Below are 26,088 nucleotides of genomic sequence, written 5' to 3' on the forward strand. Positions count from 1 at the left end.
GGAAAATGGTTTGCATATATCTGTGTTAATGTAGCTTAACTGATGCTGTACATTTAGCAAATTTCAAGTGAAGAACCCAGTTCTGTACGTTCATTTTTTATTTTCCTTCAGACACAACCTGCCTTGTGTCTTTTAACACTTGGAAGATGTAGAGACAAAAGATTCAAGAACCATCTTTTGGTACACACCTGACTGCATTCCAGTGTTTCTGGTTTTGCCAGTAGGGCTGGAGGACACCCCGAGTCTCAGTGTGAGGTGAAAGTTTGAGGTAGTGAGCGGTCAGGAATAGGTTCCCTTTCGTTTGTGATGTTTGCACTAAGTTCTTAGAAGTCCAGGTGCTGAGACTACTACGGCGAGTTAGCCCTCTGGTGCAGCAGTGCAAAATTGTCCTGAAGGCTGAGCGTTAGATCAGAATGTCAGTGTATTTGCCTTCCTTTACCGAGGAACAGTAAACCAGTTTCCTTAACTCTCTCTGCCATGCAGAAGCAAGGAGCTTTGCAATGGAAAAGAGGATACTAATAAGCTCAAACCTTATAGGCCTGGCCCGTTGAAAACTTTTAACTCGTTGCCTGTGAATTCCTGGAAAGGATACCATTATTTGACATCTGGGTTATCGCTATTCCATTTTCCGTTTGAGCCTCACCATCAAGGCCATTCCTATGAATGTATTAAATTGGCCAGCGTTATATTTTACCTGTAGATGTTATTGTCTATTCGCAGGTTAAATTTGAATGTAAACTAAGATTTAAAGAATCATATTCAAATGCTTTTTGCTTAACTTATGTAATTGCTTTTTGTGACTTTTGGAGGAGGGTTCAAAATGTTGCTTTCCTAGTGTAAAGTTTTCTTAACCAAAAACTTGGTGAATTTAGCTTCACTAGTCAGTCTACCTCATGTTATTGTTTATGAACTGAAACTGTCTGAAGTTGTGGCTATGGTATGTTTATAATGTGCTTTCATTAAATTTGAATATATTAAGTTACCATTTAAGACTGCCTCTATTTTAACTGTTTGCACCAGACAGTTTTTTTTTTTTTTAAATGTCTTAAAACATAGTGCTTATACCTGAGAAACTTGCATCGTAGTCCTACACTGAACGCTACTCAACGTTACAAAAAGGTTAGTTCAGCATAGTGCCAATACTACAGATTTTTCAGGCTGGGTACTTGTGATCTGAGAGCAGCCCTCTGTCAGACATACAACAGGTAGGAGGTACGCAAGCTGTGAATACCAACCTCGTCACCTTTAGGCTTTCTGTGAACCAGTCTTCTGACAAAGCCCTTTGCGGTACGGCTCACAATCCCCTTGAAAACCTACCAGTCGTGGCCTCTGCAGGCTAGAATTCACACATCAGCCACTTCATTTTCAAGCCCACCAAACGATGTTTCAGAGGTGGCACTGGTTCTTTGCTTAGCCCTAGACCAAGGTCAAGGGCAGATGTGTGGGCAGTGTGCAGTATAGTACAAACCAGTGCAGCCTAACTGCACTCTAAGTTCCAAAGTTACAACAAACCAAAAGTTTAAATTTCACCTGAATCTTACCCATCCCACAGTAGCGTTTTTAAGCCATTTTTCAAGGCTGAAATTATCACCTCCCATCTTACCTCATAGCAGGTGGGTACTGAGCCACAGCTGCTGGGAACCGACCGTAAGCATGCAATGCAAACGCGTTGTCAATCGGATGATTCCGCTCCCAAGCAGGTAAGAATGCAGTGACCATTTTCCAAGGAGTGCTTCAAAACACACAGCAGCTGCCTTTAGCTGCTAAGGTAATACCTCACATAAACAAAAGTATAAAATACACTGAAGATTCATTCATACTCGGTATCAATACAGAGTAACTTTAAAAAAAGCTATCAAGAATTTTATTTTTAATCTATCTACATTATGTACAGATCAAGAAAGGCCACAGCAGTTTTTCAACATACAAACCCTTTAAAAGAGGAGAGCTTTATGAAGGAGTGACAAGTATCAAAGTGAAGTCCGCTAACAACGGTATATACTCAGTACAGCACTTGCAGGAAAGCGAAGAGCACACCGGTCCTTGGGGGTTTCATTCCACCTCTCGCTCGACAGCTGCTCTGGGGGAGACAGGAGGTAAAACGCGTTTCCCCCTCTGCCCTTACACCCGGCCGTGCGCAGGATGCACACCAGGAGCCACCGTACAGCCTGCCAGGTTACTGCCCACGGCCACTGCGCTGTAACGCTGCCTGCCCCGGCGTGAGGGAGCTCAGGCTTGGACTCTGCTGCCTCACCCACCCGTGGTATTTAAGCACTGGTATATCACCACGTTAAGAACTTCAGCAGGTACTCATCAGTGAGACTATAGTCTTTGCATTTTAGTTTACAGTCCACTATGAACAATTTTCTGCTGCATGTAAACATGACTAACTAGATAAAATACAATCAAACTTCTGTAAAAGTTAATAAAATATCTTTCTTTTAAAAAAACAAAGTTAGCCTATTACTGCATTGTTTACAATTTTAATAAAATAGTACAACCTTTTGGTTGTTACCAGTCCTGAGTTCACGGTAAGAAAAATGGCCCTGGCTTCTGCGTAAGGTCTGCACCGATTCAGTACATTTTGGCAGAAGTCTCCCGATAAAAAGAGAATTCCTTCAGGAGCAGTTAAGTCTGATGCTGTCCATTGAGGAAGTTGTATACTAGGAACTGGCCGGTGCCACAGTACTGCGTCGCAAAAAGTTTTCCATCAGGAGTGGGGTCAGAGAAAGCAATTTCTTCTTTACTTAAGTATGAGCCATATATGAAGTTGCTCCTGTTTGGAAGGAAAAAAACCAACACGCTAATTACCCTCAGGAAATACAGTAAGAATATTTATGCTATTATGCTACAACCCATTGGTTAAGTGGCACGGACATTCAAAAGAAAGAAGCCTCTATTTATATTCGCTATCTCCTCTTTACAAATGGCAAAAGGAATCATTCATTCTAGGAAGGTTTTGGTATCTTAGAAGAAATGTTTGCAGAGGGCAATTTTATCCGAGTTGCATCAACAGTTCAGTTTGAGAGCTAAAAAAGAAGTCTGAATTCATTCCAACTATTTCTTCACAGAAAAGACACTGCTAGAACTGTGGCTACAATCACCAGGAATGAAAATGTAAGCTGCAAAGCAGTTAGGGTCCTTACTGAGGGGTCTGATCAGACCAGATGAAATTTCAAGTTTCTAGTTTGAAGAAATAAATAACAAACAAACAAAAAGTTTGACATTTGGGTAAGAGCACAGCTTGGATTAACTTAAAATGTTTAAGAACACAGCACAAAATTCACAAGTGATACACTTCCAATAACAATTACATGAAGATTCGATTTGTTTAACTTCATGAAAATATTTTATATATGTTCTACTCTTACTTGGAAGGCAGGAAAGAATCAAGGATACCACTGTACTTCTTTGGATGGCTATGTGAGCAAACTTAGAAAACTGATCTCAGGCTTTAAGACCTTGATGAGGGGAAAAACAGAATAAACTTCTTTGGAAACAGAAGAAACTCCCATTAAAGTTAACTTGTTGAGTTCTGGAAAAATATACTTGCAGGTACTTGCAGAGCAAGTGTTAACATCTATCATATATGGACATCTCCATTAAATCTTGAGGAAAAGACAATAGCAACAGTCTTCTTTAATTATTACCAGCTTTATTGCCTTCTCATGACTGTATTACTATATTTAGGAAGATGATTTTGAAAGGTCCTCAGACAGTCTGACTGGATTTATTTATTTATTTTTGACTCCAAGCAGTGCAAGCTCAAGTGAAATGGAGCACACATTCTCAAAGTGAACTTAAATTCTGCTAGGACGCCTTCAACATTTTGAAGTCGGGATTTAGCTGGCTACCAGCAGCTGAGCAGATCTAACTGCTTACTGACATTAAAAAGCAAGTCTCGCTCCTTTACGTCGCCTTCTGCAACTTTCTGCGCTCCCTCCTTTACACCAACTCCAGCGCACATTCAGCCTTTCTGCAAACCAACTAACTGAGCATCAGAAGAACAGAGCTCTTTTGGGTGAGCCTGCTTTCTACTACTTAGCAAATTAAAAATGATCTAGTAGAAGGCCAAACAAGCACCAGAACACAGTAAAAGGTGAGGTGCAGTGCACAGCTAAGAAGAAAAGTGACACCTCTTCTTGATAGCAGCAACAACCCATTAAAAATGACCCCAAGGATCCTTTAGAGCTGTGACTGAGGGAGCAGCTCCAGCATTGCTTTGGGAAGAAGTCCTTCCATCGGAAATAGTTTATAGGAAACTACTGAATATGCAAATTAAAAATCAGCCTTCAAAAAGAGAAGCATCCCAAAATCATCATGGTAATATGCTTATCTGAATACAGTTATACAGCTGATAGTTCAGACAAAACGTGACCTGACAGGAAATTTCTATTTGCTGCACCAGCCATTTGGATGCATTTGTTTTGCTGTGGAACAGCTTTGCGAGGCTCTCCAAATACCCCAGAGGGTGAGGACTGGCAGACACAGGAGCACCCGTGCCACAAACTCCCACAGGATAGGTCTAGCCAGGCACAAACCTGACAGCCCAGCAATAACAAGACTTGGGTAGTTTGGGCATTACTCAGGACAGGGATTCAGATTTCTAAGAAATGTCACTAGAAGAAAGTACCTTAATGTTTAGGAGTTTCCAGAGAACAGGGAAAAAAAAAAAAAAAAAAGATGAACAAAGGTTTGGAGATTCAACATTTTTAACATTTGTCTGAACAGCAGTGTGAATATTTGTGTCCGTTTATGCATCTAGTACTTAAGTCTTCAGCTGAACACACTCATTACTAGCTACTAAAGCTCCATGGAAGTTAAAATGTCTCAGAAGTCTCAGTGAACCTGAGCAAAGCCAAAAAAAAAAAAGGTTAAAACTATCACGGAAGTACAGTTGTTAGCCACTTGACTGTATCAAATTGTTCTGTGTACTTGTTTCTGCTCTTTCCCCTTTGCTACCTCTAAAGAACAGACATTTGGCCAATGATTAGGTCACAGTCCTTAACACTTTGACCTCAAATGCTCTGACCAAAGACAGTCTCACTTCCTTCACTCATAATTACCTCGGAGGAATTTACCCAAGCTCATCTGCAGTGGGCTAGGCTGCCTTATTACAACTGCACCTAGCATAAAGGTTACTGTTAAGACAACCTGCTGCAGAATACTGAGTTCAATTAGTTACCAAACGTCACAGAACACTGGAATCATCCACTGTGCTCACCTCTACATCCCCAGTATTGCTGGAAACATAAAAATGCAACCTTGAGACCCGAAGGAATGCAATAAATGTCTTGGACTATGGTCTATCAAACTCATATAACCAAGGAAACATTTTTGGTATTACCTAAGACACTCTATCATCCGAGAAGCAATCTTCTTTCGACGCATCATGCTGAATACCCATATTCGACTAATCCCACAGATAGCAGGTTCTGGTGACGTTGAACAGCACCATGCTTTCTGTCTTTCAAATATGACTTTTTCATTTTCTGAACTAACTTCTGGGACCTTCTCTTCTATAACTCTGTAGCCCTGCAGGTGACATCAAAATATTTGTTACTTTATAAAAGCATCATCAATGATTAAATACAACAATTCTTGTGTAATATATTTCAGTTGAACATACATGTATGTTAAATGCCTCACTAAAAAGAATGCATCTGTCTAATTTAATTTGTTAACAGTTTCAGAATTGGAATAGATTAATAAACAATTTAACCTCCCCCAAAAAATCCTAAAACTTATCTGATTTAAATTATTATCAACAAAGAAATTCCAATTCTTATTACCACTTGTCATTAAAGTGTCTGTACTTATTTGCCAAATGGCTAGTCTCAAACTCTTAGGTAATTCTATAGTTTCAGCATGTCTGAAGAACACAGTCACCAAGCACCAACTTTTTTTTTACAGACCACCTTTCTCCAGTTCAATCACTTACCCACTGGATATGTTCTGCAATTAAACAGCCAATAACTTTTTTGTCATTAGAAATAAAAAGAAGAGTTTTAGTTCTAGAGTAACACATGAGCGGAGCTTGCTGAAATCCCAAGTCATTGTCTACCATTTCTCTAATTTCTTCAACCTGTCAAAAGAAGTCGAAATGCTGCATAAGAAACACATGTATAAATACACATTTCTACAAATATACATAAAAATTACAGATTTATAGAAACACACTAAGTTGTCTAGAACACCAAAAGCTATTCCAGAAGTTAAGGATTATTCTAAGGAACGTGCAACACACAAGTCCACATAAGTTTTCCTTAAATTATACTTGTCTGTGAATCGGAAGAGTAGAAGCCTCTAAATCAGCTTCCAGTAAGTCCAAACTCAGTTAGTCAAAGGCCAATAGAGAGAATGCAGGTTATCAAACTGTGCATTCTGGTATTTTAGCCAGAAAATGAGATCTATACAAAAAGTTAAACAAGCTTAGCTGAAGGTTTTCAGCTTGTTATTTTTAAAGTCTTGAAATAATCCATTAGATTGAAGTCTTGAAATAATTAATCCATTAGATCCAGTCTTGAGCAGATGATAGCAAGCACAGTGCCAAGGGCTTTGCATAAGAGATCATGCGTGTGTTTGCTGAAACGGAATGAATAGCTGTTGCCTCCTTCCTCAAGCTTTCGGCTCTTCCGTTAATTTGTAAAGCTTAACTGGAACTCAAAACTAAAATTTCGATGTTTAATATCAGCAAGTTTAAAAGAAACTTATGAACTCCAGCATGAATGTAAACAAAAGCTTATGCTTGAGCTGAGATTTTACTGTGGAAATCCTGTACCTATAACCAGGCACTGAAACAGCTTTTAACATCTTATCACTTACAGGAGTCAGAAATAACGTGGCCTTTCCTATGCCGTTCATTAAATGGCATAAGCTTCTTTAATGCATGTTGTAGTTACATTACTAATACAATCCTGGAATTACTGATGCTATGAATATATGAAGTTATATAAATGAAAATTGTTTTCCAAACATGCTTTAAAATAACTTCAAGAATTCATGGTATCAGCTACTCTCTTTTCTCACCTAACCTTCACGCACCACTTTTTAATAACCATTCAGATTAGTTGACTTGAAACATTAGGTCACCCTTCTTAAAGTGCTATTACACATCCACAGCGCTGACCACTGTAGATACTCTCAACCTTAACCACGTAGGATTACAGAGAACTCTGTCCTAAATGACTTCATTTGCTAGTTTCTTTTCCTCTGCCCCAATTAGGTATTTTAAGGTGTTTTTTTCTCAGCCATTTTAGTAAAAAAAAAAAAAAAAAAAAAAAAAAAAAAAAAAGCACCACCCTGCAAAAATTTATACTGATGTAATACTAAAATTCAGACAAAACCACCAGAAAAACTAAACTTAGTAAATAAACTCATCTGCATTAAATACCATAAGTAAAGCTGTAGATTCTTTTTTCAATACAGCAACTTAGAAAATTCTATTTTAGTCCAAAGAAAACCCACTGCAGTCACAGAAGCAAAAAGCTGTCGCAGGGAATCAATTAAAATTCTTGACTTACACAACTAAAATTTTCAAGCTTACAGCTTGTTAATTTCAGGACAACCAGAAACACATTAAAACACATAGATTGAGCAGCACAACCAACAATAAAAAAAAGTCCGGAATAATATTATCTGGAGCACAAACCATGGGATAGCAGAATAACTCAGGTGGGAAAGTACCTCAGGAGATCCAAGCTCTGCTCTAAGCAGGGTCAGCTGTGAGATCAGATGAGGCTGGCTCAGGGTTTTGAAAACCTCCACAGACAGAGCTGCACAGCCTCCCTGGAGCAGTACGGACGTGCTGCTGGGCAGCCAGCTCTGGGTGGCCCTGCCTGAGCAGTGAGGCTGGACCAGGTGATCTCCAGAGGCCCCTTCCAACCTCAGCTGTTCTGTGACTGCGGTACTATGAAAAAGTTCTTACTGGTCACAGCAAATCAGCAGCAAAACGTGAATTACGCCATGCTACTGAAAAATGTAATGCCATATTAAGATTTATGAAGACAGGCTAGCCAGCAAGACGCTGAAGTATCCTTCTCCACTAAGGCCCCACCAGTGTACTGTGCTCAGATTTAAACAGAGTTTCAAAAGAGACGTTGAGACATGGCACAAATGGAAAGAATCTAGAGGACAGCATGACAATGATTAGAGCTCTATAAAATATTATTTAAGAGGGTAAACTAAGAAACAGCACATCCCTTCAATCTTCTTAAGGCAAAAAAATCTGTTTATTCAGGAACACAGAAGCTGTTGCAAAAAGGAAAAGAAGGATGTTACCTACAGCTGTGGAAGTACGACTTCCATGAATGAGCTAAAATCGCAGCGCGGAGATTCTGTTGGACATTTAGGGGAAATTTGTGAAGCACTGCAACAAAGCCTCAAGAAGTTATTTAAAAAAAAGCAGAAGTTTTAGAAAGTTATCAGATGCATCACAACCGGGGCTGATGCTGCTTTGCACATGGGAATGGAATAGATGAGTGAGGCCACTTTCTAACTAAATCTCTTTTTAGCCAAAAATCATCTAGGGAATGCTGCAGGTATCCATGCTGTGTAATAAGATCAATACATTTCAACTTGTTTAAATATAGTAGAAAATTTTTTATTATACAAAATATCTGGCATTCTGTATATTAAAAAAATAAATTAAAATTCAGCTGGTTGATGCTATTCCCACTGCTGCCTTCCACTCTAGCTCAGACCCATCCCCCCTGTGAAGAGTGCAGCAGTGTGTAGGAGTGACAGCTCTGACCTGTTTGTGGAGAAAGCTACAGAACCATGTCAGTTTTGAGTTCAACTGCTCTCACGTAAGTTCTACAAATTTTACATTCTCACTACTCATATTAAAATATCAAATAACAAAATAAGACATACAAGTCCAGTCCTTTTCACCATACCTTTTTAAGTGCATATTTTGGGTCATCAGGAAGAACCATTATTATCTTCCCATCAGGATATTCAGCCAGAATTCTCTCCTTTTTCCATCCCTAAATAAAACAAAAATTTATCTAAACCATACACAAGATGTACTTTTACAAACAGAAATTGCACATTATTGTTCTAGACACTGAACTTAGGCAGAGACTTCAAACTATTTAGCAGTTGTTTTTGCCAGTGAAGGAAACTTCAGCTAGCTTTTTAAAATGAGCACAATAGATAGAACAAGATCTTATTTATTGTAGAATACAATAGCCTAACTATAACTAGAAACAATTTAGGAAAGTGTCTCATTTCCCAACTAGATTTTTCCCCCAAGGACTGCAGTGCAAACTGAATTTTAAAATTGAAGTAGCAAACTCGGCTCACATAACTGATCTCCAAACCTATGTAATATTTATTTTCCAGAGTCTAGCGAATGGAAAAAACCCTAAGTTTTATTGAAATATTTCTTTTTAACATAGTTACCTCCACAAATACACACTCAGTTTTAAAGTTTGGCATGCGAAAGACCTCCAGGAGGTTCTAAGTGAACTGATTGGCATGCAGTTGCCCAAAATGTAAGGAATAGTTTATTTGGTTACTGATCATAACTAATAAAGCCACAAGAAGGATACTATAAAAAAGTTTTATAACTACCTTCTAAGAATCTAATGGGGAAGGAGGCTACGTTGTGTGTATCTGAAGTATAAACATACTCAAAAAAATAGAGGTAATTAACTCTTCTTCAGATCCACACTCGTGGTGAATAATGAGCAGTACCTGCATGGAAAAAAACAAAACAAAAAAAGCCACTTAAATCTAGTAAGATGGGACTGGTAGATATTAGAAATCAAGTTGCTTTGACGGGACCTAAAAGTACTGAATGCAGAAGTAACTTCAGCCACTAAAAAGGCTGATCTACAAGTCTAACTCAAAGCAACTTTAAATAAAAAAGCCTTTGAAGAAACAATATTGATGGAATAATTCTCATTGAAATCTGTACCTTTCCACAAAATAATGTTCAGCTAAAGACCGAGCAATGGAATTTGGCACTGAATGAATGCCATATATACTACCACAAAAAACGACAAACTTCGGTGTTATAACACTTGATCTGTATCTCAATGTAATCACGCTGATTTTAATCCCTTACCCCAAACGAGACATGAAAAGAACGATTTTAGAAATTCATCTGCTTGCTGGTAGTCCTGAGACTATTTAAGTACAAGTTTAGCACCCAGCAAGGCAACAGTTGCAACACAGATACCATTTAAATCCTGCCTGCCTTTCTGCTCAGTAGCAGTTGCACTGAATGCCAAGACAACTATTAGAATTTGTATTACGATCTAAACATGAAGGGCAATGACCAGCAGTGCTACAATGTCCAGGACAGCAGAAAAGTGCCATTGGTGGGATTGTGACTTGTGCTTTGATTCTGTTAGAGAAGGCATGGAGTTTGCCTCTCCAACTTCAAACACCATCCTCTCTCCATTTTTCATCTTTCACTGCCTTCTGGCTACCTGTTTGCCCTACGGAAGTTTTCTATAGCCTACTTTAAGCCACCTGTGAGCATCGCTCAACATGCCTGCAGAGAAATGCAACACGTCTGACAGTCCTTCCATTACAGTATCCAGAATGGTGCGGGCCTAATGCCGAAAGTTCTACTCTAAATTTGAAGCTAAGGTATTCTGTTGACATAGTAGACAGGTATTTCCAACAACATGAAGTCTGCTCAGTCTGCTTAATTTTCTATTACCACCATACTGGTGTTACATGTTTAAGCAACAGCCTATTAGCAGAAGTCTAAATATGATTCAGTAAAAATGCAATTAATTGGACAGATAAAATTACTCGAATACTTAGAACTTATTTTTATTATCGTCTGGCTATTTTCTTAAGTGATTAGCATTATATCATTATAGCATTAGATCACTTTCACAGGAAGGGCAAATTCTAAATTCAAGTACTTTGAAATTTATTCAGAAATGTATCTTTTAGATGAAGTTCTCCAATAACTTTCTGAAAACCCTAAGCTCATCCAAGACTTTCAGTTCATTTGGTTTACATCAGAAATGAAATTTTCAAGTCTTATACCTTTGTTTTTGATGCAGCTGTGTACTTCAAACAAATAAACTAATATTTCATCTATCTGCTTTGCTTTTCAGTATCCTTACTGTTCAGTCTTAGTAAGGAAAGAACTGTGCTTCCTTTAAACGAGACTAATGGAAATAATGCACAAGATTCATCACAGCTCTTTCATATTCTAACATCAAAGCTTTTAAGGAAAATGTTCTATAGCTTCAGCTGGGACAGTTCCTATTAAATATCTACAGTACATCAAATGCACTTTAGTACCAGTATCTTCCATGTGGTCAGAAGATGATTTCCCTTAACACACTTATTAACTTTTTTTTTTTTTTAAACAAGACTTGAAACAAAACACAAAATCCTGAAAGGTATTTCAATCACTGAGAACTAAAGTAGGACTCCTTAAGTCAGGAGTCAACAAGGTATTACTACAGGAAGAAACAAAAGCATTGTATCTGCAATGTATTTTATAATATTCTACTACAGTGTCAGAAAATTGTTTTTCCATTTCTTTTTGTTTGACATTACTTTAGGGCACTAAGACTTGCTGTTGAACAAGATGCCCAAGCATTCATGTACATTGCTTGTGATGCACCAAGTTGAAAGGAAAGCTGTTGTTCCTGTCAGGACGCATGTTCGGCAAGGCCTGGAGTAGAAGTACATGGCTGCACCACCCCTTCCTGACGCTGGAAGCCTGTGCTTAACAGCAGATTACCTGTAAGTAGCTGTAACGTGGCTCATATAACCTCATTGCCACAGGTAACCAGAGCAGTGCTGCAAAGAGCCCCATCGTGTGTGGTAACAGCTGCAGCGCCCTCCTCCCCACCATCTCATGGCTGCTTATCCTACCGGTACTTCAAATACAAAACATGCCCTGAAAAGCGAACTTATTTTTAATCTACCTGAGTGTTTCAAACTATCCTGTACCTTTTCCTCCCAATTCAAACAAGACTGTATTGCCATTGCACTTCAATAAGCAAGCAAAATTACAAAAGAAAAAAAATTGTTCACAAAAAGGACAATGCAGCATAGCAGTTGCTACTGCATCAGGACACAGCAGTATGGACAGTAATTACAACTACGGCGTGCAGTGCATTGCTTTCACTGGGTATTATATACGTATGCAACAACCAATGTAGAATACAGTGGGAAAGATGGCTCCAAAAGCACTGCAGCTGAAATGGCTGGGGCTCAGTTTCACACAAAGTGTGTTCTGCTTATAGTTTAAGATAATGTCTGATGTAGATTTGTCTTTAAAAATATATATATAAATAAATTAGAAGACACGATAGACTGCTTGTGCATTTCCTCGTTTTAAAAGTCCTTACATAAGAGTAGGAAATTTTTCAGCAAACCTGCTTTTTTACATATATAGAGATATGTATATGCATATATATATACATACATACATATGTATGTATGTCAGAGTAGAGACAAGCCAGAACTATTTCCCAAATGAATACATACAGATGAAAACTGGTGGTGAATTCTTCTTATATCATTTTTTCCTCAAAAAAATATTGAGGTAGTAAGGAAAACTTAGTTAATGCTGTACAATTCTTGATCTTCACTAAGTAAAGCATTTGTAAAATTTTCTCCTAATAATCAGGTTTATTATGAAATTTTATGATAATTTGTACCAGAGAAATGGGTCTACTGCATTCTTCTTCCTGACTCTTTCATCAAGTTACAGATGTTCTGTCTCTACTTCCTCCAAGTGTAATATGGAAAATGAAGCTTTGACTGCAGAATGCATTAAGATCCTTGGACATAACTATTGTTTTAATTCTGTTTAAACTAAGATTTTTACATAAGATAGCTAATGGTAAGAACTTTATTTGAAATGTTATGTTTTATTTTGTATATATGTATCAATTTCAGAATTAATGCAAATCAAGAGAAGCATTAAACATTAAGATGACATGAAATTCACCAACATCTTCAAGCCTCACGGATAGGCTTGGATGCTGTTATAGCAGAATACCTACTTAAATCTCAGACAGATAAGTCATTAGCCCAAACAACAGCTTTTTCCAATTTTGTTCAGCTCAAGATATTCTTAACTAAGAGGATGAGCTTGAAATACAAATACATTAACTGCATTCACCTCAGGCACCTGAATCTACAGGCATTTTTTAACTTAAATATTTGTCTCTGCATCTTAAAACCTCATTAAAAATGTTTAGCTCTTAAAAAAAAAAACCTGCTGAGATATTAAACTGATGGTAAGTGGTTTGACAGAGATAGATTTTTATTTATTTATTTTTTAAACCAAAACTGAACCACTTATCCCTCCTACAATTTTACCACTGGAGTTAACATTTGTGTGCACAATCATGAAATGCAAGCACATGCTAGAATGGCATATGTTTTCTGGAGATTTTCAGATGTCTGAAACCAGAAGGATAGTGAGACAGACTCCTACATTGTCTATGGTAGTGGATCAATCTCACACTGCCCTTTTCCTGCTCCAGGACTGTCCTTGACTACCTTACCTTCTTGCTTTTTCAGTCACCACACTTCTGTCAACAGAGAATGATACCCGTCAAGAAACTCATAGCAGTCCTTGTCAATATTCTATTTCCAAATCTAGAAAATGCCATTATACTTGCCAAATTCTCTCCATATAATGACCACAATTTCCTTTTTGTTTCTATCAGCCATCAGTGACAAAGTGAGTTTCTCAATACCATCTCCTTGTCCTACCTCTGAGGACATTATGGTATTTTTAGAGCTATCTAAATAGAATTTTTTAATAAAGGTTAAAAAAAAAACTTTAAAAATATGTTCTGTTGAAGAGAATAAACAGTTTATTATTTATGTGCAGACTATCTTCTGGCTACTCAGTACTTTGTCAAAATAAAGGCAAATAAAAAACACAGGCTTCATGCAGGCAGGCTAGACACAAACAATGACAAAGTCCATTTTCACAGCCCACAGCAAGAGAAGCTCTAGTGTGATAATGTATACAGCCATCTTCTTGTGATTCTGTGAAATGAATCATCAATAAAACTACCAGGCACATAACAAGAGACACTCAATAGGGAGAAAGGCTGACACAAGTCTTCCCAAGTCCGACTGGGACTGCATCACATGGCATGAAGAAGGTCAATAACAGGAGAATGAAAGATGCTTATAAAACATTTCAAAATGGCCTCCAAATCAACAGCAATGACAAGTGTGTTAACTACATAAAAACAACATCGAGAGAGCTAATATAGTAAGATCCCAAGGTCACCTGGGTCAAACTAAGATCTTCTCTAGTACAATTTTTCAACTGCATGATGTTATTGTCCCATTAACACTTTGTGTCAGGGAAAGGAACGGTCATAGTTTCAATACAGTAACTACATATAAATCTTTAGAAACCAAGCAAATCTCCAAATCATCCTTCCAAAAATCCTCACTACAAACCTCCTACCAAGCAATCATTCTTCTGGTATTTCTGGGCAACTAAGAATTAACAAATAGAGACACGGTGTACTGATTCACTGGCAAAAAGGTTTATCTACAATTCAAATTATTTTTTAAGAGGAGGTGAGAATGTTTCTGTCACAGACATTACTAAAATCAAAAAAGAACCACCAACTATGGGTCAAATGATTAATATTAAAGATATATCTACTTAGCAAGGCAGAAAACTGAGTCAATGAAAATTTTATAAGGAAAAAAACACAGATGAGAATTTAAAGACTCATAAGGCTCCTTCCTTTGCGTTATACTCCAGTTACCAGCTACATCCTCACTCCATAGCATTCTGTCATGAAACACAACTAGACTCCTAATAGATTTCAGAAATAGAAATGTTTACTCACTGAACTGACAATACAAACAATTTGCCTGAATAAAAATTGTGAAGTTTTAACAAGATACCTAGTGTCTGAGGAAACATTAGTTATACTTTTAAATTAAAGTAAACTTTCTCTAACTTATGTATAGTTATTTACAACTGTTTTAAGGAAGTCTGCTCTTTCACTTTTTTGTTAATCATGCTGTTACTCGAGATGTACATACATGTGAGAAATTTCAGCTCTTTCAAGCTCCAAAATATTCAATTTCAAACTGTAGTGCAGCTTCCTTCCACCACGTGAACCTAGCAGCTTTAAATAACTACTGAACTCGCATGCCAGCTTCTGTCCAGAAGAACTAACACCATCTTCTATGACTTATCTTTACAACTTTGGTAATATTCAAGATCCTAAAATACTTGGGGTTGTGGGGAAAAGGCAAACGGGAATATAATGAAGAAACATTTCTGCCCAGTCTCATCCTACAATGTAGTTACTGCACATCAGAAAAGATCTTTTAAGATGTCTGGATTATTCAGCAAAAACTAACCAAGAACAGAACAAATACCAAAACTATTTACTAGATAGTTTCAAACACTTTAGCTATGAAGATATATTTTTGTATTTATGAATCATGGGATAAAATTGAGCTTGAGATTTAAGAGTAGCCCAACTGCCACTTGGCACGTACATGAAATGAATTGGTGGCCTCAGTTCAGTTATCCTGGAGGTCTTATCTACTCGAGTGTAGAGTACTGAAGGTAACATGTGTGATAAAGAAAATAGACTTTGTGGATTCTGTTCTGGATTTCAGACATGTGAACAGATATTTCCCGAAAGTCTTGTAATATCAGCTACTGTGAAATAGCTGATTTTACACTGTCCTTAAAATTGTAGAAAGCTTTTCAAATCTGAGTTTTAATATGACAGATACTCAGCTATAGCACATATAATGAACCTATGGAATAATATTTTAGATTTATATTTAAAGATTACAATCACACTATAAATTTGGTATTCGATACACTACGATGTTATATCAACTGGATTGCTAGGCAGTCTCTCTCTTAATTACACATAATTAAGACAAATTTAGAAGTCATCTAACACTACATGATTACAAAAACAGTCAGCTCTTTATCTGACAGTTAATCCAACCACTGCAAGAAGAAGCCTGTATTTAGCACTTTCAAACAGTAACATTACTTTGTCTTCCTATCACCACCCCGTCCCCATCCCACAAGACTAAGGAATTGTAAAAGACAGAATACAAAAGCAATGCAACATCACTATCCTACTGAATATCTTTATAAGTGACGTATAGTCTGTCTGCTATGGTTTTGGAAACTATTTCCAAAAGTGGACTTGTGGCCTCCTGTGATATTAATTTATTAAAACATGACAATGTAATAATATGAATTGTAATTAGTACATAGGAAGAAAAGAATTTTTTTCTTACCACATATTTTACAGCACTTATGAACTGGTTATGAAAGAGCAGGTGTTGGGTTTCGTCCTCCGGATTTGAAGCCGTATAAAGCATTCCACAAATATTACAGGAAATAGCACCAAATCTCTTCTGTCCTGCATCCTATTGAAAAAAAGGAAAGAAAAAAAAAAGTTATTTGTCATTTCCAAGCACAGTAAACACACTTCAACAGAGCTTCCGCCTAATAAGACATGCCTTTTATAAATGTATAAATTATCTTCGGTAAAATCAACACAGAGGCTAAAATGGAGCGGAACACAAGAATAAGTACAGAATTCAGAATTCCATCTTCTGAAAACCCACATAGCCTCAAAAAACACACGTATCACAAAGCAACCACTAACCAACATCAAAATTAAGCCTTCTCCTTACCACATTATAAACAACCAACTTCTCTTTTATTTCAAGAAATTTTAAAAAAAGAACTCTTCCGTTGTTACACTGCTTGCAGTAAATATAATAATCTTTCATACAGAAAACAAACGAACGAACCACATCTAGACCCACCCTATTTGGTGTTCTCTACAGTTCTGCTGTTGCTTGCTCTTTTGGCTGTGAGCTTCTTTGAGGTAAGCCATTTTCCTGAATGCTTGTAACAAACGTTACAGAAATAATCATTAAGACCAGCAATATGTCTGCAACTGCTGATCACCACCTCTCACATTTTTGTATAAAACAGGTATTTCAAGGCAATCAAATAGCATTACAATTGTTTTAAAAATCTCTCTCTCCGTTATTTTATACTTTTTAAAGATTAAAAGCCTAGTATTTAAGATATTCTCAGGTCTTAAGTCTTCACTCTTAATTGGAAGCTGGTAACTATCATGTTTTAGTTGCTATCTTAATAGTCCATGATTTATTTTTCAGATACTGGATAGCACCTACAACACAAATGGAAGATCACACATTTACTTGTAACCCCTGTGTTATTCTCCTACTCCATAACCAACTATTACTAAAGTAAGGGCACTGCTCAGTACCTATTGCTTTGTGATTTATTCATTAAAACAGTATTATTAGTTTGCAAATATGCTCAGATTGAGGAGTCAGTACCTAATAATGAAGCATCAGTTGTAGAGAGTGCTCCTTCACAAAGAGCCAAAGAATACCAGTTGGACTGAAGTCTCCAGCTAAAAATGCACGTCTTAAGGTATGGCTTAATGCTCAAATACATTTTTTTTTTTAAACTACGTTTGGATGTTGAGATTATGAAAGCAGCAGTAAATGTCACTTTTAATCTATTTTAACATGTAAAAGTAATTTTATACACTGAAACATACGATACTATAAAAGCAAAACGCTTGCAGTTTTTGCTTTGTTTTAAAAGAAATTGACCTATGTGCCAGATTGAAAGTACACAAATCCACAGGAAAACTTAACACCTGAATTTAATTTTGATTTCTAACAGCTGATGTATTCACAATCAAAAAGCCCACTTTACAGATAAAAGCATTTAGTAACACTGCAAAAGTGTTTACAAATCACTTCTTACTCCTTCCATCTTCAAAGATATTTTTAAGCCAGTCTAAGAGCTAGATGCCAGCTCAGTGCTCCACACAACAGCAACTTATTTCAAGCAGTCATTAGAGAAGTCCAACATGTAGGTATCAGTTTCTTCCCAAGAAGAGACTAAAGGTACAACTTCTTTTTAAGAAGTTCAGAGTTGAACAGCTTCTTCTGGCTGGAAGTCAGCCAGAAGAAAGAAGCTGAATCTGAGAAAGCCATGGCTTTACTGGAATGTCAATTTGTGTGATCCTATTGTATACAGAAAGGCAAACAGGAATATACTAATTTTACAAAGGAAAGAGGAGAGATGAATCCTGAGGTCAGATTTGCAAAGTCAGAACAGGAAGTTTCTTAAGGTGTAAAAACTGAATCCAACACATTTTGTTCTACCTGCAGATTTCCTTTAAAGTAGCAACATAGCCCAAAACAAGGAACCAACCTGGCCACCAAAATGTACTGCATTTCAAGGGTTTATACATGAGAGAGGAGAAAAGGCTGTTCAGCAGGAACTGGCGATTATCTTAAGATGAACCGACTGAACCAAACCAATAACTCCTATCTTGAGGAATTCCCCATCTTGAGGATGGGGAACATATCCCCTATGTCTAAGGTACAGGAAGTGAAGAGGGAGTCTACTCTGATGCTTAGAGTACACTTAAAAGAAAAATTAGAAAACCAACTACATAAAGCTACTCTTAAAATATTAGTACTGTGGTTAAGTTTCATGAAACAATTTCTGTTCAGATTGAGAAGTTACAAGTATTTAAACTCTAATATCTATTAGTTCGCTAACCAAAAAACTCAAGCCCCCCAAAAAACAATAGCTATGTAGGAAGACATCAAGAATTAGGGACAAGAATATCCTCAAAGCTATCAAGCTCCTTAGCTCATCCTATCTAACCTTGTAAGTAGATATGCTGTGTTGGAAGTCTCTAGGAATGGATTATTTCCCTGGAACAATACTGCCATAATTTACAGTCTGACTTTCTTTTATGTTGTATCAGTGTTTTATTTTTTCCTCAAAAAGGATTTCACTGATACTACAATTTTGGCAAGCATTCAAGGGGTGGCACACACAGGTTAATACTAAAAACCTGTTATAGGAGTATCAGAAAAAACACATGATAATATCTAAAGCAATCTTCTGAACTCTTGTAGCCTTAACAAATGCTGGTTATACATTTTAGTAAATACTTTGCAGTATCCTGGGGGTTACAAGGATGATGGCCTTTTTGTGTAAGTGAAATACTATTTCAAACCCTCACCACAGGACGTAATGCTTCAGGGAAGGAAAAAAAAGAAAAAGCTTTGTAAATCTAATTCGGACTATTGTACAAAAGCAGGACATGCAAAATAAAGTCAGGAGTTAAGAAGAATTCATTTTCATACTTTAAGAAAACACCTAGAGAATCTATTTTCAACATTATGTCACTGCATAAGCAAAATGGGAAAGGGCACACATCAAGACATAAAAAGTGCTCCTGAACAACAATACTGCATTCAAGGTTGCCAGTCCTCCCTAATAGGAAAACGAATGAACAAACTTCATGCACTAGACATGAGAATAAATAAAACCCTTGAAAACTGAGATGTGGGGAATCACAAACAAACAAAACCATGCTTTTTGAAATTTAAAAAAAAAAATATTGAAATTAAATTTATCTTGTTTTAACTTCAAATTGATGGACTTTACTCTTCTCAGCAAGCACCATATACTAGGTACTGGGCAATACCCTGTTAAAACACACAATAACAGTTTTAAGAGTTTTGACTCTCAGAGCTTACTGGGAAATAATTTTTCAGAGCAGTATTTAAGAAAATGTGTAGTGATAGGACAAGTAGGAATGGCTTTAAACTAAAAGAGGGGAGATTTAGATTAGGCATTAGGAGGAAAGTCTTCACTGTGAGGGTGGTGAGGCACTGGCACAGGCTGCCCAGAGAAGCTGTGGATGCCCCATCCCTGGAGGTGTTCAAGGCCAGGCTGGATGGGGCTTTGAGCAACCCGGTCTGGTGGGAGGTGTCCCTGCCCCTGGCAGGGGGCTTGGAACAAGGTGATCTTTAAGGTCCCTTCCAACCCAAACCATTCTGTGATTCTATGAAAATGTGAGGTTGCAGGAATAAAAATGTATTGCTCTATTTAAACCTCAATTTTCTAAACAGTAACAATAAAGAGCAAAGATACTTTTATTTCCAAAGGAAATTCTGTGAGTGTAGATGACAAATTGAGCATTCCCGAGATATCAGGCAATAATTAATGTAGGCACAGATTATCCAAGATCCACTGTTTCACGGCTAACTGTAATCAAACATTGCAACAATGTTGTCTTAATCTCCAGAAGTTTTTCTTAATTCTGTGTTAGACAAAGAAAAGTCTTACCAATATCTTCTTTGAGAAGGTGCATGTCTGCTGATCCTCCATATGTGGAATAAGGAGCCCTGCAAGCAAAAAAGGCATTTGGTGCCTCTGTAGTAGACAAAAAGGGGCCCTTTTTTTATTTCTCTCTCTTCAGGCATAGATTAGGTCAACTCCTTCTTTATTACCTAGTGTGTTTCAGAGGAAGATTACTTTTTCCTCTTGCCTTCTCATAGAGCAAAGAATAAAACCCAGCCATAAAAACAGGCAGGCTGGAAAGGAAATACAATGGAGAAGAGCAGGAAGGAACAACACAAAGATTTTTGGGCTCTCCACAGAAAACAAAAATGTCAAAGAATGCTATTTCAACGAAAGATGCATTCAAGACAGAAGCTGACGTGTGGATCCCCTTGCTGACCAGGAGGATCAGAAGACATGACCCAACTCAGAAACAAGTTTCACTTTGAAATGAACTGCGGCATATGGAATTTACAACAACAATGACAAAGAAAAAAAATTAGTAATACCCATCTCTCTGAAAAGCTACTTTAGCCAACTTGAAACTTTCAGAATTGTTATATACCTGATTTAATAGACTTGGAAAAAAAATGAAAATGGAGGGGTCATTATCCATCATGAAATGATGTCATTAGTCATTAGCTAGAGCAATAGGGAAAAATACAAAGTTAAGCAACAAATCTGCACAATATTTACTAGGGACGATCAATTCATTCTCAACCCATGTAAGAACATAAGTATATTACAGAGTGTGTTCCAATGCTAGTAGCCTTGCTGCTTCAGTTCCTGTAGCAGCTAACCTTATGAAACATTCTCTCAGAAACTCTCAGGACCAAGGACACTGAACACAAGCCACGTGAATTTGCTAGAGAAGGCTGGGCTTCTGTGCTGGAGCTGAAATGGGAAGGAGTGACAGTAGGAGAGGATGACCGCTCCTGCTCCACTAAGGAAGGAGCTGTCCCAAAGGGTAAGATTTACGTGAGAAGTAAGTAAGTAAGAGTGACCTCTCTCGTCTCTACTAAACTCCCTCCCTGGTCATGTTCTTACTGGGACTACAGGAAAGAACAAGAGACAGTATTTAACTAACATGAACAACAAAACATTGCCCCTGAATCATTCTCCACTTCTTCAGAGAAATTGTGAACCAGACTGTACTAGTTTAAGGAAGAAAGCTGCAATTTTAAATGCTTCTTATGCAACTTTCTTCAGGCTCTAAGAAATCACTTTTACACTTCCTTTATTATTTCCATCAAGGATTGTGCTTTCAATTTAAATTAAAACATTTCATTTATATATTATCTGTTTCAGTCAAATAAAAAACTATGCTAAGTTTAAACGAAATGTCAGTAGGCAACAATTCAAGTATGATACCCAAGTGTGTAAACTGAATTAGCCTACACCCCCCTTCTACATATAGCACCAACTCAAACCCCGGAATCAAAAGCATCTTTCATCAAGCCCTCCTGATCCATGCGTTTGCTGATATTCATAAAGACCTACATTTCTTAACACTTGCTCCCATCCAGACATTAACTCAGTCAGACCTTTAGAAAGGCAGAGAAGTCTCTACAACTCTATACTATCTTTTTATCATGTCAGTGATTTGTTTTCACTGTTCAATCTTTTTACATGATCTTCCCTAAAACTGTTGAGTATCATTTTCAAAAGACTAGCTTTATTTTCAAAGCAACAAATCTCATCTTAGAAAAACTGAAAACATATGCTTTGCATATTTGGACTTCTTTCAGTTTCAGAAGTTAAAGGAATAGATAATTTCATATTCAGTTTCTCACATTTGCACATTAGATTCAAGTACTTGGAAAAAAAATAATTTTAGTGCACTACTCTATATTACAGTTCGGCATTTCACTTAACCTGTCAACCTACTACCTATACACCTACTACTTAAATTAAGTGTGAGAGTATAGTCCACAAACATTCAGAACAGACTATTTCTTGAAACACCAAGTAAAGGATTTGGAACATAACATATTTTAGACCTCAATCTGAATTTCATCCTGAAGAACAGATTATACTCTCCTAGGTCAGAACCTAAATCTTTGGACATCACTCTCAGTACCACTCAGTACCACTGTTGCCTACTTTTTTTATAATATTTTTTTATATATTTTTTTATTTTTTATACTTTTACAAAGGTTGTTGCAACATTAAATGCCTCCTTTTTTTTCAGCTTAAGTGCCACACTCAGAAGAGCCTTGCTTTTTAAGATGTGTAAGAGCAAGCAAATTTGAAGAACACAAAAAACACATTGTGTTAGCTCTGCCTCTTTACAGTGACGGTAATTTAATGTTTGAAAGCTGCTTAGATAACTGTATGATGTGTAGCAAGAAAGAGAATGGTGAAAGAACAGCTACTAAGTACTTCTACAACTGCAAGTTATATAGTTTTACTTCTTGCAGTCATACAGCCCAGAAGCTTGTTAAGGATTCTGTAACTTCAGAAAAATAGAAAACAAATCTATTCATTAAAGCTACGATATGGGAAAAGGAGGAAGGTATTATACATCCTTAAGGACTGAATATAAAAAACAAAGCTTATTATGGAAAACAAAGACTAGCTTTACCCTAAGTAACACCTCCCTAAAGGTATCTCAGGAAATAAAAAGGTTAGAATACACAGGCAATATTTTTAACATCTCAGACTCTGAGCCTTCAGATACTGTAGAGACAATTAAAAGGACAGATGTCAAACTTAAACAAAGGAGACTAGGGAAGTTTATTAAAGAAAAAAAAAGAAATAGTGAAACAACAAAGATAGGTATTGTGGGGAGTTAAACTAGGCCCAACTCCGCTCCAAACCCTAACCTTTCAGATATTTAGAAAGAAAAAAAGTTTTGTACACATGTTAATAGGGACTGGATTGATAAAATACCCAGGAAATCAGATCTCATAGTAGAGACCCCAAAACTGAACCTTTCGGACTTTTTTTTTGAATGTATAATAAAGTTTGAGTTAAATGTTCCAGAGAAGCTGTGGATGCCCCATCCCTGGAGGTGTTCAAGGCCAGGCTGGATGGGGCTTTGGGCAGCCTGGTCTGGTGGGAGATGTCCCTGCCCATGGGCAGGGGGTCCTTGGAACAAGATGTCTTTGAACCCCAGCCATTCTGTGATTCCCCGCTAAGAATACAATAATGATTTTTTTCCCATCTTTGCTCAAATTAAAGAGGAATGAGACTGCTTCTCTTAATACCTCTCATTAGAAAATTCAATAGTTAGAAACCTTTTTTCTTTAACTATACTTTTTTCTTTTACCAACACTCTAAATGCTAGTTTCACTGATCTGGCTGTGTAGAGTAAGCCTGTTTTCTGTATAGGGGAAATTTCAACATGAACAGCTAGCAGCTTTTGAACCAAATGAATCGGTTGTCTGTTCTTAGACGATCATTACAGAAGTACATAAGCACCTTTGAAAGTGTCTCCAAAACCAAACCAAAACAAAAAACAACCCCCCTCAGAGCCATTCAGCATCAACATTTATGAAATTCACCATGGATATGCAAAACAGAACTATTACTTTCAAAAAGTACCATATCTTATTAGACAGATTTAATCCCATTCTTTTGGGTATTTGTATGAACAAAGTCTGGTACTTCAGAAGATATTTAGTGCTTCTTTTCCCTCCAGAAGCTAGCACAAACTATTCCTGACATAACTTGACATATGTCTTGTCACCACAGTAACTAACGTCAAGGAAAGTGGTTTACAAAGTGACATATCATATATTTGAGATCCCCTACATGTTTTGACAATGCTAAAATCAGTTTTCCCCCCAGGTAAAAGAATATCAGAGCACTACCTTTCCTAATGGTCTCTTGGTAAAGTGAACTACAGGCATTACCAAAATGCCCTTTCAACAGAATAAAAAGCCTACTCCAAACTCAGTGAATTTGATTTGTGTGAAGTGTTGAAACATATTAGACATTATGAAGCTGTTACTTTCACATTTAAAAATGAAATATGCTGCTTGCTTGCATTTTCCAGAAATACACACAGAAAACAAGAAACTAGGTCTCTCCCATTTTTCCTAGTGTTCTTCATAGGTAACCATTCTTTATATTCTAAACTGCTGTTAGGTTAGAAAACTTAGAACTTTTACTGTTGAATACCTGGTTAAAAAAAAAAGTTCTTTCCTCAGTAGCTAAGCAGCAAGTAAGATATTTCTTCTTGTCAAGGGTCCTAGGCTACTGTTCAGTTAAGCCCTATTACTGTATGACTAAAAATTAAGTTAACCCCACTGTAGTGAAAAGGAATACTCTTACAGTCCTTTTAATATAGTTAAGGTATTTAATCACACATTTTAACTCTGTTGGTAAAATGACTTTTAAAAGAAACAATAGGTGAACTACTTAGTAAGTGTTAGATGTTGTTCATATACACCATTTATCATCTTGCGAGTAGGCGTTCAAGTGTCTAGATTTGTATCATTTAGGCAAATCAAGGATATACTTATCAAATTACTTCTCAGAAGCTCTGCTTTTGAAATATTAAAGTATGAATACAAGAAAGTATTCAGAGTTGAGCTGGTTCTATTTTGGTCTATATTTTCACATATACAATCCATGCATTACATGAAAAATAATGCAATTTAGCAAGACCACCAAGTCTATACGAAAGGGGTAATTTTACTGACAAGTGTCCTAAAGAGTCCATCTTTCTCATAGCCTGGCTTCCCCTCCCGCTCTAGATTCCCAGCTCCAGTTTTTAATTTCTCAAGGATTATCTGGTACGTTAATCAACATAAAAGCAAAATGAAACAAACAAGAACTCTCCGATTGTTTCACTATGAAGCTGCATGATTCTACAAGATAGAAAAATGACTGTCTTTTCTGTGATAAAAAAACCACTCTCTTCCTTCTCATTTCGCATTTGCTTGTTTTAAAAGACATACCTGCATTTGGTAACTAATGGCACATAATGGTGAGAACAAAGAACCAAACCATTATGCTACCTAAATAGCATGGTGAAAATTAGCACGTTCACAGGAAAATACATTTGTTCCAAGACAAAAAGGTTGTCTCAGAACAACGTATACTTGATTGATGCAAGAATAAATCCATTCATATTAATTTTGTACACAATCTGCCAGATGCAAATCCCCTTATGCATCTGAAATTTTAAGAAACAGAGATTTTGCACCTAAGTAAAGGCAAGTTCATTCTCTCTAAAGCTAACAGATTTTTACCGTAGTCAGTCTTTTCCAAAAGAGCATTTTTTAAGAATCAGTTTTAAATATGAGACAGTCAGCCACCATTTTTCCGAACTATTGAATGACAATTTAATAAAGGCTCAATTTTCACAAATCATTTACAATGGCAATAGTAGTATATATGAGTAATGATTTTTAGACTAGTTCATAAAAACACAGCACTGCTAATTCCAAAGTAATTTGTTTGAGAAACCATAAACCTTACTAAAAGGTTATTACTTACTATGATTAGCTGCTTATCGCCATCTTTTCCTGCTTCTTTTAGCTTTTGAATATGTTCCTCAGATGGTAGGAAGTTACTGCACTTTGATGCTAATGAAGGATTTGTCAATGGAACCCTTGAAATATAAACATATTTCATGTTAAAAAGGGACTGCTTATACGTGTCATCCTAGACACTTAAAGCCTTTGTGATTAGTATAACTAAACTTTAACAAGATGCGAATCCAAGTTAATTACCCAAAACAGTCCTATATATTTCAGTTTGCAATTCTACTGGAAAAATAGGCAAATAAGAGGATTAAACAAAAATACAGTTCATGACTAGCTTAATTACAAGACTATTTTAGTAACTGCCCCCAAAAAATTATAATCAAGTAGGGTAGGTTATTCACATCCATTAACAGAAGCATTAACTGAGAAGTTTTCAGAGCGTGAAGGATGATGACTAATGCTATACATTTCCTACATAAGGTTTAGGTT

At 36.8% G+C, this 26,088-nt stretch overlaps 1 protein-coding gene across 5 annotated transcripts in view; it reads right to left on the minus strand.

Moving 5' to 3' along the window:
• Nucleotides 1–1,837: 1,837 nt before the first annotated feature.
• The window catches only part of ESCO1 (establishment of sister chromatid cohesion N-acetyltransferase 1), a 33,102-nt gene continuing 8,851 nt past the window's right edge, over nucleotides 1,838–26,088 (minus strand). For 4 of the 5 annotated variants that reach the window (XM_040547829.1, XM_040547830.1, XM_040547831.1 and 1 more), the window contains exons 7-12: nucleotides 25,610–25,724; nucleotides 16,255–16,386; nucleotides 8,898–8,987; nucleotides 5,942–6,085; nucleotides 5,348–5,535; nucleotides 1,838–2,776 (exon numbers count right to left, since the gene is read on the minus strand). In XM_040547829.1, coding sequence (XP_040403763.1) covers nucleotides 2,629–2,776; nucleotides 5,348–5,535; nucleotides 5,942–6,085; nucleotides 8,898–8,987; nucleotides 16,255–16,386; nucleotides 25,610–25,724 — 817 coding nt within the window. In that variant the 3' untranslated portion in view covers nucleotides 1,838–2,628. Of the gene's footprint in view, nucleotides 2,777–5,347; nucleotides 5,536–5,941; nucleotides 6,086–8,897; nucleotides 8,988–9,576; nucleotides 9,700–16,254; nucleotides 16,387–25,609; nucleotides 25,725–26,088 lie in introns of those variants that run through there. The other variant, XR_005816932.1, reaches the window with a different exon arrangement.

Source organism: Cygnus olor, chromosome 2 (assembly GCF_009769625.2).
Source record: "Cygnus olor isolate bCygOlo1 chromosome 2, bCygOlo1.pri.v2, whole genome shotgun sequence".
Taxonomy (NCBI): domain Eukaryota; kingdom Metazoa; phylum Chordata; class Aves; order Anseriformes; family Anatidae; genus Cygnus; species Cygnus olor.